The sequence below is a fragment of the Ovis canadensis genome, chromosome 7 (genome assembly GCF_042477335.2).
Source record: "Ovis canadensis isolate MfBH-ARS-UI-01 breed Bighorn chromosome 7, ARS-UI_OviCan_v2, whole genome shotgun sequence".
Taxonomy (NCBI): domain Eukaryota; kingdom Metazoa; phylum Chordata; class Mammalia; order Artiodactyla; family Bovidae; genus Ovis; species Ovis canadensis.
This window is the reverse complement of record NC_091251.1, coordinates 85,637,275-85,655,558: the sequence shown is the minus strand read 5'-3', so window position 1 is coordinate 85,655,558 and position 18,284 is coordinate 85,637,275. Positions and strand designations below refer to the sequence as shown.

Genomic DNA, 18,284 nt, shown 5'->3' with positions numbered 1-18,284 from the left:
AACATGAGCCTTTTTGTGACTCTTCTAGGAGCATTTGTTCTTTTTGTTTATTTTATTTATTTATTTTTCCCCAACCAAGCATGCTGACTGAGGACACAGTATGGTGCTGGCACTATTAACTAGGTCTTGGAGATACAAAGTTCCTTCCATCATATCCTAATGGGGAGAGGGGTGGTGTGAAAACGTTGATATATAATGGAAGCTTTCTTCTGATTACTCTTATTTTCTCAGTAAAAGAGGAAACATGGTTATCAACTGAGATTAAGGATGGTGAGGAGGTAAGGAGAGGTTGAAGGAGAGAGGAGGAGGAGATATGAAACAGTTGTGTAGAGAGTGGAGCAGTGAGTGGCTAAGGTTAAATTCAGCAGGTTTTCAGTGCAGCACTAAGGTCCACGTGAGACTTGTGGTCATACACTTCATTAGTATCTATGAGCATGATTATGTGTTTACTCCACCCTAGTATGGTCAAAGGTGTGTAGATGGTGAAGTAGGTGAGTTGGATCCAACCAGAATTGGGATTTGGTTAGGTGAGCAAGATGAAAAGAATCAGGGAGCTCAAGGATCAGGGAGAAGGGATCAGGAGCTGAGGATATTTGCAACAGAGTAGGTTGAAGGTGTTTGCAAAAATTTAAAGCAATACTTAGATAATAAAAGCTTGGCTGCAGATATAGAAAATAGTGTTTTAAATGCAGAACAAACAAGTGAATCCACACATAGGAAAGCCAGGATATAACTTTCTAAAACATTTCTAGAACAAGGCCATTTTACCTTTTTTTAATGTGGAAAAGGGGCAGTGATTGGAACGAAGGCCCATATCTTTTAAGAATGTGACAAAAGTGATTGGAATTGGTATCAGTCTCCTTCGGCTTATATTGGTGTTTTTACCAAGAAACTCGGACATATAGGTCAAAAACCTGAGTAAATTGGCTAACTGTGAATTGTACTTCTAAGTTGTATCTGGAATGGTGAGTAGAGTATAATGGCAGCCAACTAATTTGAGAGTAGCACTTCCTCATAATGAATCCTATGATCACCAAAACTTCATTCTAGATGAATTTCTGCCTTTAAAATGAATGGTCCCGAGTGATGTCAACTTATATATACATGATGGGTGGTAGCAGAAACTATTGAAGGGGAAGAAACCAGTCTTGATGAAGCAGTTAATATGTGTCAGGAGCTCTGTATTCTTTATAGCTCATTCCTATAATTCTGAAAATTAGTGTTATTATCTCCATTTTACTGCTGAAGATTCTGACGCTCAAAGTCTGACTGATTTTCAATCCAGTGTTCTCTCTATTGAACCATGCTGCCTTCTCCCTTTCCAGTGGATACTTATTGGGGTTTGGCCACCTTAAACCCCCTGCTTTCCTTTTTCCCTACAAAGATGAAGCACAGGTTGAGAACAGTCTGATTCTGACAGGACTGTACTGTTTTGAATCAACAGAATTTACTGATGATAATTCAAGAAGGGAAAAGTGTTTTTATCTCTTGTTTCTGATACTGAGGTCCTGGAACTGTTGCTCAGATTATTAGTCAGTGGTACCTGATACATCATTTATAATAATACAAAGGGGAAAAATGACAACCAAGAAATCCATTCTGTTGATTATCCATATGTGTTCTAAAAGCGATGGCTCAAATCTCTGCCCATTTGTATAGTACAGTATTTTCAAACAGATTCACAAACTGCCAAGACACTTAACAGTGTGAAATATCCTGTGCCAAATAGTTATGGCATCTTTGTGCCAATAATTGAGACAAAAAAAGTTCCTGTAGAATGAAAATAACAGTAAAAATAGCAGCCTTCCCCTTGTAGGAAGCCAATGGTTTTCTTTAGAGAGGAAACAACAGATGAAATATGAGTAATTATACCATGTAGTCTCTTTGGCCAAGAGTATAATTGTTTACCTAAGCTTTTTTCTTATAGATTAGAATCTTGTGTTGCAGTCTAGTAGATTGATTGAACTGCCTCTGTGACTTCCTTTTATTTTTAAGATTAGGCAGTCCATGACAAAGAGGTTAATTGCAACCCAATAGAGCTAAACTAATGTTTTATTAAGAAGGAGTTGGCATCCTAAGCTTTTAGGAGAACAAATGTTCTCATAATGCCATGAACAACTTATAGAGCAAGTATTAGGCTCTTCATATTCAGCTGTCTGTTCACATTACCCCATATCGACCACATCTAAGTAACATCAGCGAACTGTGCTGAATAATCAGTCACACCAGTTAGGTCTCAGTAAAGGTGAAATCAGTAAATGTATCGCTGGGGAAAGTTAGAACTGCTGATATGCCTTTTTTTCCCTCTGACCTAGACAGTGTGACTGCTTAACATTTTCAAAGTTTGACTGTTTAGTGGGGGCTGCTGACAGATCAAAGGAACTAATTCATCTAATCACACGGGCAATTCCAGATGTATCCAAGAGCACAAAGATATAGGGTATAAGGAAATTCACTGCGGCGTTGTTAGTGATAGTGAAAAATCTAGAAGCCATTTAACTGTTAGTAAGTAGAATATATACATGATCAGAAAAAAGAAAATACCTAATTCTCTGAGATAATAAAGGTACAGGCAAGAATCAGTTACCATGGTTGGGTGGAACTTGAGATGGAGGGAACAGAAGGAAAGTTGAAGGCTGTTGTGTTTCCTCTGTCTTCTGTTTTTTTAATAACATATTTGGTAAGGTAATCTGCTGAGAGTGAGGATAGAGGGACAGCATAAAGAAAACAATGCTCTTTAGAACTGAGGACTGCAAGAAAGCTCTCACCAGAGAGAAAAGATCACTGAGCAATTTAGGGAGTGCATCTTTGAGTGCTCCCTTTGATTTAAATGTGAATCAAAACACTCCTCGGCTTTGCATTGGTTTTCTAGCTCTGCGAGCATTTTGATATTGAAGCTCTTAAATGGTTAAATGATTAGACAACTGCCTTTGCTGTCTCTAGGAAGAATCCTTACCAAGTATTGATATTTCCTTCTAAACTTCTCTCAGTATGTCTGAGTCAGTTTGACAGTTGTCACCACCTTTTATTTTTTCTATTAGCAACTCCCCAGTTTTCATTTTGAGAGAAAAATTATAGTCCTCCACGCTTCCTCCTCAACCCTCTACCATACCCTTTCTAGCTTCTCCAACCCAAAGCCCTTCCTTCACAAGACAGAGTTGTATTAGTATCTGCTAAGAGCTGAACATAGAAAACCAGAAGATTTGCTTCTTTATTTTCTAATTTTAACTATTAATACATATGATCTGGGTGCCTTGTTAATTTCTATATATCTTTTAAACTAATGTTCTCATTCATTCAAAAATGTGTCTAGTGCCCACTATGTGCCAGTCATGGAACTAGACAACAGGGATAGAAAGAATAAAATCTGGCACCTAAAAGTCATATCATGCAGTAAACTCCCCTTTCATCTATGTTTAAGGGTTGTCTCACACAGAATAAAGTTTCAGGTTGAAGAATTAACGTTTTTCTTTCCGTTTCTTTCTACTGTTTACCATGAAGAAAAGTGTATGTGTTTTATTTTCACAGTTTTAACATTTTGTCTTCCTCCAGGACATTGAAATAAGGTAAAGGGATGAAATAGTTCGTGATTATGTTGACTTCATGTGTAAAATGAGATACACATACACAAGCACGTTTGTTTTATGTTTAAATGAGGAACTGCTGCTTCCTCATTAAGAAACGGTAGTGTGTCCTCACGATTCTTGAAATAGAAAGCCAGAGGATGATGATAAAGATTCATCATCATGTTTCTCCTTCCTCACACATTTGCTTCCCTGTACTATCCTAGGAAAAGAGTGAACACATGGTATTAGATGATTTGTATTCTTCCATGTGTTATTGAACTTATTCTTTTGATGTCTCCTTTAATTTTTTAAAAATACTTTCTGAACAAACCATTATCACACATAGGAAATAAAAATTATCTTCTCTTTTAATCTAATAATCAGATGTACTAATAGGTGCAGCCTTATTTATCTTAGAAATATGAACCTTAAGTTACTATAAGATTGACTTGCAGTAATTCTTGGCAGTCCAGTTGCTAGGACTCTGTGATTTCATTGTTGAGGGCCTGAGTTTGATCTCTCATCAGGGAACTAAGATCCTGCAAGACTTGTGGCTCAGCCAGAGAAAAAGAAAAGGAACTGAATCAATGTTGACTTGGAAGTTTCTAAAAATATTCACTGCGATTATAATACTCAGTTGCTGTAAAAAGAGAAATGATCAACAGGAAATATTTTAACACACCTGCTGCCAATATAGTCTCTGTCATCTGAGGACATCCTCATCATTTTAACCTAATAAATCGAAAACCAAACCAAAACCCAGTGATAATAATACATGACAATATTTCATATTAATGTTCAAGCAGCTTATTTTTAAAGTTACAAGTAACTTTTGATTAGTTAGTCAATTAAAGGTCTATTTTATGGCAAGCCTCTACCAAGTTCTGAGAATGGAGAGAGGAATGCAGTGTAATAGGAGTGACTGACATGCTTATCAGTGACTGCGTTAGTATTGCTAGTGCCATGTGAGGTATGTATCCTGTAGTGTGAATGCACAGAGGAGAGTACATCTCTAATGGGTGGATCCAAGAAGCTTCCAGTGGATCCCAGAATGCTTTGAGTTTGGAGGTACCAGTAAGCATTAGCCAGAATGATGGGAAGGGAAAAAGCATTTCAGGCAGGCAGCATGATTATAACGTGTGAAAGCATGAAAGCATTGAATGTCATAGGGTGAACAAAGAATTCCTAATGGACTTACTTTTGTTTTTCAATTTGTCGTTTTAATTTGGTAGTGATTTGAGTACAGAGTGTGTATGAGAAGTGAAACTAAAGGACACATATACCAAGGATATTCAGTGTTATCCTGATGACCTCTAGGGATCTCTTAAAGAATTAAAAATGGGAGAAGGGCATAGTAAAACTTGTGCTGTAGAAAGAACTCTGGCAGCAATGTGGAAAATATGTAGTCAGAGAACAGAATATAGACTATAGTTTTTAGGAGCTACTGTCCAACTCAGGTGAAAGATGATATATATGACATGACATATTAGCGATGGAGAAAGGAGATTAAATTTTAGGATATTTATGGAAGGAATTGGATGTGTGTGTGTGTGTGTGTGTGTGTGTGTGTGTGTGTGTGTGTGTGTGTGTGTGTGTGATGTGATAGTAAAGGAGGCTGGTGAATCTCAAATTTCTGATTCAGACAGCTGGAAATATTGTTGAGTCATTCACTAAGACCAAGAATCCATGAAAAAAGCGGAGTCGGAGATGTGGGGAGAAGGTGATGTTAAGATCAGTTTTGAACATGTCAAGAGTCATCTGAGTAAGAGGTGACCAATGGCCAATTAGACATAGGTCTAGTACTTGGAAGAAAAGTCTAAGTTGGTGATATAGATTGCTTGATAGTATTTTATGTTGATGTTTAGTTCTTAGAGTTGATGGCATATCTGGTGCTTCCTTGTTTTTCTAGCATATTGCCCAGGGCAAACTTTAGGGATGCATACAATTTCCAAAACCTAACATTCTAGTCACTAGGATGAGCAGTGTTAATGAAAAAGAATAAAGAATCTTCTATCAACCAGTACCAGTTTACTCTTTCCCCCAATCCAATAGTTGATATCACAGAGTGAGCTGAATTGATGGGACAATATAAAGCCTAAATGAAGCCAGAATTAGACTGAAGAATAGCAGTAAAGTATGATGTCATCTACCTTGTGTGGCTTGAAAGACATTTGGTTGTGTTTGCCCAGGATTTCTTCCTTCATTTTTTGTCACATTGTCTGAAATTTCATCAATTCCGTTAGAGTCATTCCACTGGACCATCATGAGTTTTCATTTTTAAGGAGTTGTTTGGTAAATACCCTAGTTAAAGGTAGTATTGTGGAAATTATCAAGTGATCTTAATGGAGTTTGTAATAGATTAGAGCTTTTTGGGATAGCTAGAGAAAGGCTAATTGAGATAGGAGCAGACTGTGGTTGGTTTTGTTCCACTTGGTCACATCTCATTGACGTTCCCTTAAAGTTAATTAGCTTAATAATGAAAAATTAATGATTTTAATAATGTAAATAATGGAAGAAAATTCTTTTTTTTTTAAATTAAATTCACATTCCTTCCCCTCAGAAGTTAAAGTTACTACACTTATAGAAAATGTTATTAAAGATTCTATATATTCCCAAAATAGTCCTTAAATACCAGTGAAATTGTTAGTAAGAGAGAAATAACATTTTACTATGTTACAAAGAAGATGGAGCTGTGTGATATGAACTACAGTATGTGAGATTTGTTGAAGTTGGACTTTATTCTCTTATGTATGCGTATCTTCACATAAGTACACAATGACTGTTTTTATTATGGTAATGCTACCTTCGATAATGAATATCCCCCAACTTAAGTAGTTTAACACAATAGAAGCCTATTTCTTGCTCATATAACAATCCAAGCAATTGATCCTTGGCATATGGCATTCTTCTATGCTCTGATTCAGTGGCTTTGCCATCCCCTGGGGCCTTATTGTCATTTTCATACAGCAAGCAGAAGAAGAGAGAAAGTATGGAGAAGTTTCATTTGCCTCTTAAGTTGTTGCATGCATGGAAGTGACACACATCACTTCTGCTCTCATTCCATTGCTGAGAACTAGAGACATGCCCTTACCTAGAGGCACAGAATGCTGGAAAACGCATTCCTGGCTGAGCAACTGTTTCCCAATAACAAACCTATACAATGCAAGGGAGAGGATAGAATTTTATGGACACCTAGCTGTTTGGACTATATGATATTAATAGATTTGCACAAAACACAAAGATCACACATAAAATTTACTTATTATTTTATAACTGCCCTTGAAGTATATGATGATGCCTGTGTAAAAATAAAATGTGTTAGGTTGATACTTTTCATTAGTTCTGCATTTTCATTAGTATGAAGTGCTAACTTTTCATTACTTATTCTATTTCTGAGATCCCTTGAATATGAGCAAGAATATTGACTTCTATATTCATTATGTGTGAAAAACTGAGACTTTCTTTCCTTATTTTTAAGGTTGGACAAAATTTGCCCGATTGACACGGGCTTTGACAAATAGCAGAAGTGTTTTGCAACAGCTCACGCCAATGAATAAAACAGAGGTGGTCCACAAACATTCAAGACTAGCTGAAGTAAGTGCAAGATTAACTTTACTTCTCAACATGCTGGTGGTGGTACATTTCCCCCGTCCAAATGTCTCAATATTGATATTTCTGTCTATTATTTTACAAATACTTATGTGTTAATTTTCCCTTGTAGAATTGTAGAAATTTCATAAATTTCTTTTTATGCTCTCCTACTTTGAAAATGGGAAGGTACTTTACAACATCCCAGGTGATGTCTGTAGAATATGAGGTTTTCTTTGAGCAAATGAGATAGCAAGTTCATTCATTCACTTGTGTGTGCAGCATAGACTTATTGAGGGTTTGCTCTATGCTTGGTACTATGCAAAGGATATAAAGATGAATAGGGCATGGACCCTGTCATCAAGGAGTTAAATATCCATCAGAGAAGAGGGGTGGTACCTGAATGAGATGATACTTGGGCTAAGTGAATTTTTTAAAAAAATTATAGTTGATTTTAAATGTTGTTATTAGTGTCTGGTATACAGCAAAGTGATTATCTCTCTATATATTTATAATATAGTATGTATTTTTCATTTTCTTTGAATTATAGGTTATTATAAGACATTGACTATATAGTAGTTATTATAAAATTTTAAATATGTGTTGTTTATCTATTTTATGCATAGTAGTTTGTATCTGCTAATTCTAAGCTCCTAATTTTTCACTCCCTCCTTCCCCTTTGGTTACTTTAAGTTTGTTTTCAAAGTCTGTGAGTCTGTTTCTAGTCTGTAAATAAGTTAATTGGTATCATATTTTATATTCTATATATCAGTGATATATGATATTTGTCTTTCTTTGTCTGACTGACTTCACGTAGTTTGATAATCTCCAGATCCATCCATGTTGCTGTAAATGGCATTATTTCATTCTTTGTAATGGATGAGTAATATTCCATTGTATATATGTACCACATCTATTTCTCTGTCCATGGACATAGAGATTACTTCCGTGTCTTGGCTATTATAAATAGTTCTGTTATACATATTAGGGTGCATGTATCTTTTCGAATTAGAGTTTTCTCCAGAATTATTGGGCTGAGTGAATCTTGAAGGAAAAATGTAGTGAAGAAGAGATGAAGGTCATTTATGCCAGAGAGGCCAGTATGTCCAAAGACTCAGCGATGAGATAGTATCGTGCCTTTGACTGTGAATTCAATGTGAATGAAGTCAGGTAGGAAAGGAAAGGTTAAGGTGGTATATAGTGAACAGAAGTGGTTGGTGTCCCATGTGCCAGGGAAATTATATGGTTGTATTTGTGCTTCACAAACCTCTCAAAGGGAGATTGGTCTCCATGGTATTTGTAATCCTGTTTTAACTGTACTAATTTGAAAACATTATTCTAAGAAGTTGATATCCATAGATGTCACCAGATTCCCAAGAGGCCCATGGCACAAAAATGGTCAAGAACCCTTGTGTGACCTAGTGGCTCTATGTTGAAATGGTAACTAGAGAAACAAGCTGAGAGGTTCTGGTAGTAATTCAGCTTGGACAACTATGACCTTAAGCAAGGGGGCCAGTAGCAGAAGAGGACAGATTGCAGATGTACTAAGATTAGAGTCAACACATTTGCTGATGTTTAGAAATGAATGTGAGAAAGGGGATGAGTCAAGGTCAACTCTATGTTTTTGGCTTGAACAGCTGGATGGACAGATAGTATTGTTGTTGTTCAGTTGTTGTGTCCAACTCTGCGATCCCATGGACTGCAGCATGCCAAGTTTTCCTGTCCTGAGTTTGCCCAAATTCATATCTATTAAGTCGGTGGTGGTATCTAACCATCTCATTCTCTGCCTCCCTCTTCTCCTTTTGCCTTCAGTCTTTCCCAGTATCAGGGTCTTCTCTGGTGAGAAGACCACATCAGTTCTTCACATCAGTTGGACAAAGTATTGGAGCTTCCTTCCAATGAATATTCAGGGTTGATTTCCTTGAGTATTGACTGGTTTGATCTCCTTACAGTACAAGCAACTCTCGAGTCTTCCAACACCACAGTTTGAAAGCATCAGTTCTTCAGTGCTCGGTCTTCTTTATGGTCCAGCTCTCACATCTGTATATGACTACTGGAAAAGCCATAATTTGACTCTAGGGACCTTTGTCAGCAAAGTGATGTCTTTCTGTTTTAATATTCTGTGTAGGTTTTTCAGAGTTCTTTTTCCAAGGAGCAAGGGTCTTTTAATTTCATGGCTACAATCATCGTCTGCAGGGGTTTTGAAAGTGAAAGTGAAAGTTGCTCAGTCATGACCGACTCTTTGTGACCACATGGATTATACAGTCCATGGATTTCTCCAGACTGGAATACTGGTGTGGGTAGCCTTTCCCTTCTCCAGGGGATCTTCCCAACCCAGGAATCAAACCGGGGTCTCCTGCATTACAGGTGGATTCTTGGAGATCCCCCAGATAAAATCTATCACTACTTTCATTTTTTCCCCTTGTATTTGCCATGAAGTGATGTGACTGGATGCCAAGATCTTAGTTTTTTGAATGTTGAATTTTAAGCCAGGTTTTTCACTCTCCTCTTTCACCCTCATCAAGATGCTCTTTAGGTCCTCTTTACTTTCTGCCATTAGGGTAGTATCATCTGCATATCTGGAGCTGTTGATATTTCTCCTGGCAATCTTGATTCCAGCTTATGATTCATCCAGCCCAGCATTTCACTGATGCACTCTGCATATAAGTTAAATAAGCAGGGTGACAACATACAGCCTTGTAGTACTCCTTTCCCAATTTTGAACCAGTCAGTTGTTTCATGTCTGGTTCTAACTGTTGCTTCTTGACTTGCATATAGGTTTATCAGGAGACAGGTCAGGTGGTCTGGTATTCCCATCTCTTTAAGAATTTCCCACATTTTGTTGTGAGCCACACAATCAAAGACTTTAGCATAGTCAATGAAGCAGAAGTAGATGTTTTTCTGGAATTCTCTTGCTTTTTCTATGATCCAGTGGATATTGGCAAAATATTTGATCTGTTTCCTCTGCCTTTTCTAAATCCAGCTGGTACATCTGGAAGTTCATGTATTGCTGAAGCCTAGCTTGAAGGATGTTGAGCATAATCTTACCAGCATGTGAAATAAGTGCACTTGTATGAAAGTTTGAACGTTCTTTGGCATTGCCCTTCTTTGGGATTAGAATGAAGACTGACCTTTTCAAGACCTGTGGCCACTGCTACATTTTCCAAATTTGCTAGCATATTGAGTGCAGCACTTTAACAGATGGTGGCTACTGTTGGTTAATAAAATCTCAGATAGAAGAGGAAGAAAAGAAGGTTTGGGAGCAATGATAGTAGATTTACTCTTGGGCATACTAAGTTTGAAGTTCCTGACAGGAAATTCAAGTGGAGATCTTTAAAAGGAAGTGGGATTTATGGGTCTGCCTCTCAAGGGGGTATCTATGTTTGAGTTGCAGGCCTTGGTATCATCCTCACAGATATGGCTGTTTAAGTCAGAGGACTGGGTGATGTTACCCATACAGAGTATACTGAAAAGGAATGAGGACAGAACTCCAAGGCAGCTAGAAATTTTGCTGTTGACATGTTTTACATAATCATCTTGTGTCTTACTGGTACAAAAGATGACAAAATAGTTAATCAAGTTACCAAAAACTGTGCTGAGCACTTACTGGGCACTCACAGAATATTCTGAGGTAACTAACCAAGGAAGAGAAAGATACAATTAAATATGTAAGTTCCTCAGTTTGTTTTGCTGATGAAAGATTAGCTGAATTTCTCCAGAGTAACTTTCTTAACTTGTTGCAGATACTAAATTTCATTTGGAGAAAGTTAGGGAACAAAGTATATTCTTCAAATTGGAGGGTTCTGTAGTTTTCCTTGGAACATAGCTAACAGGGCCATGTGTCTGATTTTCTGGTACCTTTGAGGAGAGAGTAATACTTTGATGTGTAGAAATGTTTTTAAAAACCCAAGTAAGACATTAACAAATCAAATGTTAAATGATAATAGTCATCATAATATTTTAAAAGATAATATACAGTTGACACAAGATTTAATGCACTCAGATACAACTTCCTTTTTCATATAATGTTTTTTACTAAGTGCTACTTGATTTTGAAGCTCCTTTCTCTTCTGCCTTCGGTTGTTCGTTTCTTTCTATAAATCAAGGTAAAATGTAGGAGCTTGTTTCTGTGACTACTGATTTTTTTTTGTCATGATTCTTTCTAGGTCTTAACTACACCCTATTTAGTTTTTCTTTTTTTGTTAATACAACTGGGCAAGAACATGAGGAAAGAGACTATAGAGAGGAAAAATTTCTACCTTAGCACCCCAAATCACTGAAGATGGTTTTTTCCTCTGCCTCAAATGGAGAGTTCCTATCCCCTGGACAGCTCATCACTTTTCATTTTTACTCTTGATGAATTTTCATTCCTGTTTCTTCCCATCTGATTTTTTTTCCTTTACTTTGCCTTTTGGTTATTGTTCATTTCTTTATCAGTCATCCCTAATTTATAAAGCTGATTCAGATACAAAACTGCTTTATGTCAGATCTTAGGCCTTGATTTCAGAGAACATGTGGAAATAACAAGGTTTTCTACAGAGATTTAGTGTATGTGTACTCTTAGGTTTTCAAAGACTGACTGAAAAGGGGCACCAAGTTAGCAGAAAGACAATTTTTCCAGTTGTAGTCAGAATCATGTAATTTGCTCAGCTTGAGTATTTGGATTTGCTGTTAAATTTCAGGCCCTTTCACTTTTTCCAACACATATACATTTTATCGTATTTCCACTAGGCCTCTTAAATTTAGAGCTGATCCCCAGTTTCAAGGATTCTGGTGTCTGTGTAGGCAATTCATCAGTTTTCAACATGCTCTGACATTCTACTGATTGAATTCAGCTTCCACTCACATCTGTGGTTCTGATTCCTTTAGAGTCAGTGTGCTCCCGATATTCAGAGAGAAAGAATGTGTCTGTATCAGTACAAAAATACATCAGGACATGTGATTTCATCCCCATCTATCCAAGGCTTACTGCTCCTGAAAGTACAAATGAAATAAAGTGAACAGTTGTTACTCACTGCTTTATAGAAAAGCCCCAGTGACGGCGCTGAGACTAAAGCAGTGCTCTACACAGGAGAAACATCAAAACTGAAGCACACGGTGTGTCCCATGCCTTGCTTTGTCGGTGTTGCCTTTCTTCTCCTACTCTTCCTGCTCCTCCTTTTTGTCTTGGAGCAGTTTTGGATTGCTTTAAAAATTCAAGTCACCATCTGAAGAACTGGGTTATAAATGTTTAAAGAAATAGAAGACAAGGTTTTTTTTTTTTAATTTTTATTTTTACTTTATTTTACTTTACAATACTGTATTGGTTTTGCCATATATTGACATGAATCCACCACGGGTGTACATGAGTTCCCAAACATGAACCCCCCTCCCACCTCCCACCCCATATCATCTCTCTGGATCATCCCCATGCACCAGCCCCAAGCATCCTGTATCTTGCATCAAACATAGACTGGTGATTTGTTTCTTACATGATAGTATACATGTTTCAATGCCATTCTCCCAAATCATCCCACCCTCTCCCTCTCCCAAAGAGTCCAAAAGTCCGCTCTACACATCTGTGTCTCTTTTGCTGTCTCACATACAGGGTCATCATTAACATCTTTCTAAATTCCATATATATGTGTTAGTATACTGTATTGGTGTTTTTCTTTCTGGCTTACTTCACTCTGTATAATCGGCTCCAGTTTCATCTATCTCATCAGAACTGATTCAAATGTATTCTTTTTAATGGCTGAATAATACTCCATTGTGTATATGTACCACAGCTTTCTTATCCATTCATCTGCTGATTGACATCTAGGTTGTTTCCATGTCCTGGCTATTATAAACAGTGCTGTGATGAACATTGGGGTACATGTGTCTCTTTCTATTTTGGTTTCCTCGGTGTGTATGCCCAGAAGTGGGATTGCTGGGTCATAAAGGCAGTTCTAGTTGCAATTTTTTAAGGAATCTCCACACTGTTCTCCATAGTGGCTGTACTAGTTTGCATTCCCACCAACAATGCAAGAGGGTTCCCTTTTCTCCACACCCTCTCCAGCATTTATTGCTTGCAGACTTTTGGATCGCAGCCATTCTGACTGGTGTGAAGTGGTACCTCACTGTGGTCTTGATTTGCATTTCTCTGATAATGAGTGATGTTGAGCATCTTTTCATGTGTTTGTTAGCCATCTGCATGTCTTCTTTGGAGAAATGTCTATTTAGTTCTTTGGCCCAGTTTTGATTGGGTCGTTTATTTTTCTGGAGTTGAGCTGCATAAATTGCTTGTATATTTTTGAGATTAGTTGTTTGTCAGTTGCTTCATTTGCTATTATTTTCTCCCATTTAGAAGGCTGTCTTTTCACCTTGCTTATATTTTCCTTTGTTGTGCAGAAGCAAGGGTTTTTATTTTGAACTATACGCTATCATCACCTGGAAAGATTTTGAAAGTACAGATTCTCTGAATTTAATTTAATACACAAAATGAATTCAATTATTTTCTGGCATGGGGTCTAAGCATGAGTATACTGTATTTTTAACAACTTCTCTAGATGATTTTAGTTTGTAGCCAGATTTGGGAAATTCTGAACTCAAGAGTGAGTTCATCTCTAGAGGAGACACCTTATATTATTCCAGGGTGCTGAGTGGGACCAATTTGTCTGTTAGCACAGAGTGTAGCACCAAGAACACTTTTAGGTGTCTGCTAGGATGCCTGAAATTCTACTAGCAGTTGAAGGAAAAAAATGAACTTTTAGGTAAAAAAATAAATAATTAAATATTCATCTCTATAATAATGCTAAAATAAAAATATAATTTTAAATAAAATATAAATATTAAACTATTTAATATTTTTATTAAAAAGTAATTTTAAATAAAATTTATACATTTATGTTGCATTTATATTTAAATAAATAAAAATATTAAATAAAGTATAATTTTTATTTTATTATTTTTAAGGAGGAAGGGGTCCAGGAAGGCAAAAGTACCAAGTGCCCATAAAGGTCCTAATGCAACCTGGCACTGAGTTTATTTTCTAAGTGTGTTTCTTTGTGCTCAAACTACAGAGTGTGTAAATACAGATGGTATAATACCAAGATTGAGTATGAAGGAAATTTTTATGTTTAACACAGTGGTGTTGGAATGAACAGATCTGTGGTTGAAAGGTAAAGGAGAAGCCATGATTCTGTAGGAGTCTTTATATGTAATTCTGTATCTCACCATGAAACTTAATCTACCTGTAGGATAATTTGATGCTAAGTAATTTAAGATCTCATGGACAAAGCATTACTGGGGTACTGATAATCAGCATAAATATGTAAAAATCTTTATAAATAATTCTTATAACTCCCAAGCTTAAAACATTAATTATAATATACACCTAAAGAGAATATCAGTGATTTTTTCACATTTCAAAATAGCAATGATTATATTATATGCTTAGTTTTCAGTTGTGTAAGTTCTACATATGAGAGACTTCAGGATAAGTCTCAAATTTCAGAAAATGCTAGTTTACTTATTTTGCTTTGTTGCATATAAATTACAGGCTAACAGGTATTTTTGTTTACATCTATTTGTGCATTGACATAAATTTAGTGCATTTTTGATTTTATAATTTGAACTTGTTGACTCCTACTTTCTGGGTCCCGTTAGTTTTAGGGACAGTGAATAATTGAATGTATAAGATGGTAAAGCTGCTGAAAGTATTTTTCATCAATGTCCCACTTACAAACTCCTTAATACACAGGTTTACTCAGTTATAGCTTCATTGGTGGCATAAAGCAGAGGTCTTCAACCTGCTTTTTCAACTCCTTCTCACAATTTCCATGTTCCAGGTTCTGGAAGGAAGTGCTGAGTCCTGTGTTTGTTACCTTTTCCCAGGGTTGCCCAGACCTCTGCTCTTGCACTGTCATCTGCTTTTTCTCATTGTCTCTTTAATGAGACCTAATCAGAATAAGTCAATGTTCATATAACCTTGTATGGAAAATTGTCAATTTGTCAAAAAGGTATGGAGAAACAAACCTGAGTATTTAGAATTTTTTTCTAAAGGAAATTTGCATCTGGGCAGGAAATCCAATATTCTTTAAATCTGATTGAAAGGGAAACAGGGGAAAGCAGGCTATAACATTTATAGCTCTGATACTGCTGTGCCCGTCATTAGGGCCCTGGTTGAGTCCCATGCAACAGCAAGATCACCAATCGTGGGGCCCTGAGGTTCAGCAAAGCCTTTAGAATCAAAGTTATGCTCCTTCAAATTCCAAATATGTAAAGAATGGGTAATGGTGGGCCATGCAAATAACACCTGGACAGTCTGTGAGATGTGTGATTCTAGGCACTTTTGCCCAGTGAATGTGCAGAAGGCACTTCCAGTAGTGGATGTCCAGCAGTGCTGTGGATCAGTGTTGGTGTTGGAGGAGGTCATCAAGAGGATGGGACTGCCAGGTGATCCTTGAGCTGGACCCAGGCAACTGGAAGCTCCTCACCCCCTCCCTAGTCCTTGAAATGTACTTTCTGCCCACCATTCACATTGTGGGAGCCATTTTCAAGGATACAACCTTGAGAGAGCTAGCTGTGGCTGAGAACATCTGGACTGTATATGTGACTGAAGCCAGTTAAACCTCTGTGTAAACTTTTAAGATTGGGTGGGTGGGTTCTGAGACCTCTGGTTTTGTGGCTACCCGATAAAACCTTGTAAGTTCCCTTGCCTATGAAAACTGCCACCTGCCAATCTGGCGAAGTCTGCCTTTCTTTGATCTCTTTCTGCCCTCCGTGTGTGGGCACCAGTTTCTGAATGAGTTGGCCACGGGAGAGGAAGTCAGAGGGAATGGCAGACAGATCAACTTCGATAGAGTGATTGGACTTGCAGTGACTTTGAACGAACCTTGATACAACTCAGGAGAAGAGATATAATTACAGAGCATGGCTGGCTTTGAAACCAGTGGTTTGCCTGCCAGAAAATTTGAATTCATTACTAACTTTGCAGAGATGTCGGGTCACTTATAAATACATTTTGTCTCTTTTAGGTTCTTCAGCTGGGATCAGATATCCTTCCTCAGTATAAGCAAGAAGCGCCAAAGACGCCACCACACATTATTTTACACTATTGTGCTTTTAAAACAACTTGGGATTGGGTGATTTTAATTCTTACCTTCTACACCGCCATTATGGTTCCTTACAACGTCTCCTTCAAAACGAAGCAGAACAACATAGCCTGGCTGGTGCTGGACAGTGTGGTGGACGTTATTTTTCTGGTTGACATTGTTTTAAATTTTCACACAACCTTTGTGGGACCTGGTGGAGAGGTTATTTCTGACCCCAAGTTGATAAGGATGAATTATCTGAAAACTTGGTTTGTGATCGATCTGTTGTCTTGTTTACCTTATGACATCATCAATGCCTTTGAAAATGTGGATGAGGTAAGTTTCTTGTTTTTTGTGTTTTTAGTACTTTAATCACATTTTGAGAAAATTAGGGTAAAAGGAGTTTATAAACAACCTAAACTTCTTTATAGTCACCACTTTCAACCTTCATCCTACTAAATACCTGCCATAAATGATCATATTTTATTGCTTTATAATTTTTATTCACTCTTTAAAAAATTTCTGGTTGAAAATACTAGGAAATGGCTATGGTTGGGATTGTATTTGAAAGAGGAGAAGAAAAGCCACAGCCTTTGAAGTCAAATACGGCTTATGAACTGGACAGTTGATTGAAAGATAATGAAATAGATGTATTTTTTTTGGGAAAACAGCAGCATTTTATTTATTTATTTATTTTATTTTTTTAAATTTATTTTTATTTTTATTTATTATTATTATTTTTTTTAATTTTAAAATCTTTAATTCTTACATGCGTTCCCAAACATTTTAAAAGTCTGTGAACCCACAGATGTTTTGACTCCTCCCCTCCAGGTACATATGGTAGCAGTGCTTGTGTTAACAAAAAGATCCAGAAAACTTTTATGGTAGAGAAATTCTTGAAATTTCACCTTTTTGGTTTCTTTTTCTTTCTTTCTTTTTTTTTTCTTTATCATTTTTGCTTTAAGTTTTGCCTAATCATTTGTGGTTAGAGACTGTATTAGATGACTTCTGATATCTGGTCTAATTCAAGATTTTGTTTATTCAGTGTCATCTACACAACTAGAAATATTAAAACATATATAGTGTCTTAAGGACCATTTCATCCAAGGCGTCTTAGTTTCTAACTTAGTTGTGGATGATTTTCAACTTGCTATACCAAGGATGTATATAAATGAATCAGTATAGAATGTATCTGTTTTTAAAATGTGTTCATAATAATTACAAACTTAATTTCCTTAAAGATTCTACTCTGTCCTCATAGACTGTTCGGATAGAAAATTCTCCGCTACATTGTTGTCATTCTGTGTGTGTTGGGAGGTAGAGTGCAGCTTTTCTTCAGGATCTTTTCTCATAAAGATTTCTGCATTGAATCAAATTTAATGATACTAAAAAATATTTTCAGAAAGTTTAGTATAGACGTGTTTTGATGCTATACATATAATTGTTAATTTAAAAATTCAAGGAAAAAAGAATCATAGTAATTTGTTTCTAATTTTAAATTCCACCTACATCAGCTTTTAAGGTATATTTCTTATTTCCCTTCTGGAAGGATTGATAGGGGTTAATTTTGAAAATGCTAATCTTATGATAAGATAATAGTATTTATATATTCACTTACTAAATAGATTAATATATTAAGATCAATGCATTAGGATTTCTATTATTTAGAACATTGGCATAAAGACTTTAATACAAATAATCAAAAGATTAGTTTAGTTCACAGAAAAGAAAGTAAATTAGATTGTATAATAATAAATGCATCTAGTGTACTATATAAATATATGACTATATCTCAGACTTATTAAGGAAAATGCAAAGTAAACTTATAGACTATACTCACATGCCATCAGTTATCACACACACTGGGTTGGAGAATATGGTGTCTGAGAATGTGTACTGCTCAGACCTCCCTTCATGGAAACCTGCTGCATGAAGCACAGTTAGGGGCTTCCTGGAAGTGGCTTCTGGTTTGGAAAAGACATTCTTTAGCATTCCTTTCAAACTCAGCATTCAGTGATATCACACTGTCACCCTCGTAGCTTGAAACTGGCCACAGTGGGAGTATTTACACGTT

The 18,284-nt window shown here is 36.6% G+C and overlaps 1 protein-coding gene across 1 annotated transcript in view; it reads left to right on the top strand.

The window, feature by feature from the left end:
- KCNH5 (potassium voltage-gated channel subfamily H member 5) overlaps nucleotides 1–18,284 on the top strand; it is a 387,182-nt gene that overhangs the window by 55,207 nt on the left and 313,691 nt on the right. Inside the window, exons 5-6 of the mRNA XM_069596769.1 lie at nucleotides 7,045–7,160; nucleotides 16,154–16,546. Coding sequence (XP_069452870.1) covers nucleotides 7,045–7,160; nucleotides 16,154–16,546 — 509 coding nt within the window. The remainder of the gene's footprint in view (nucleotides 1–7,044; nucleotides 7,161–16,153; nucleotides 16,547–18,284) is intronic.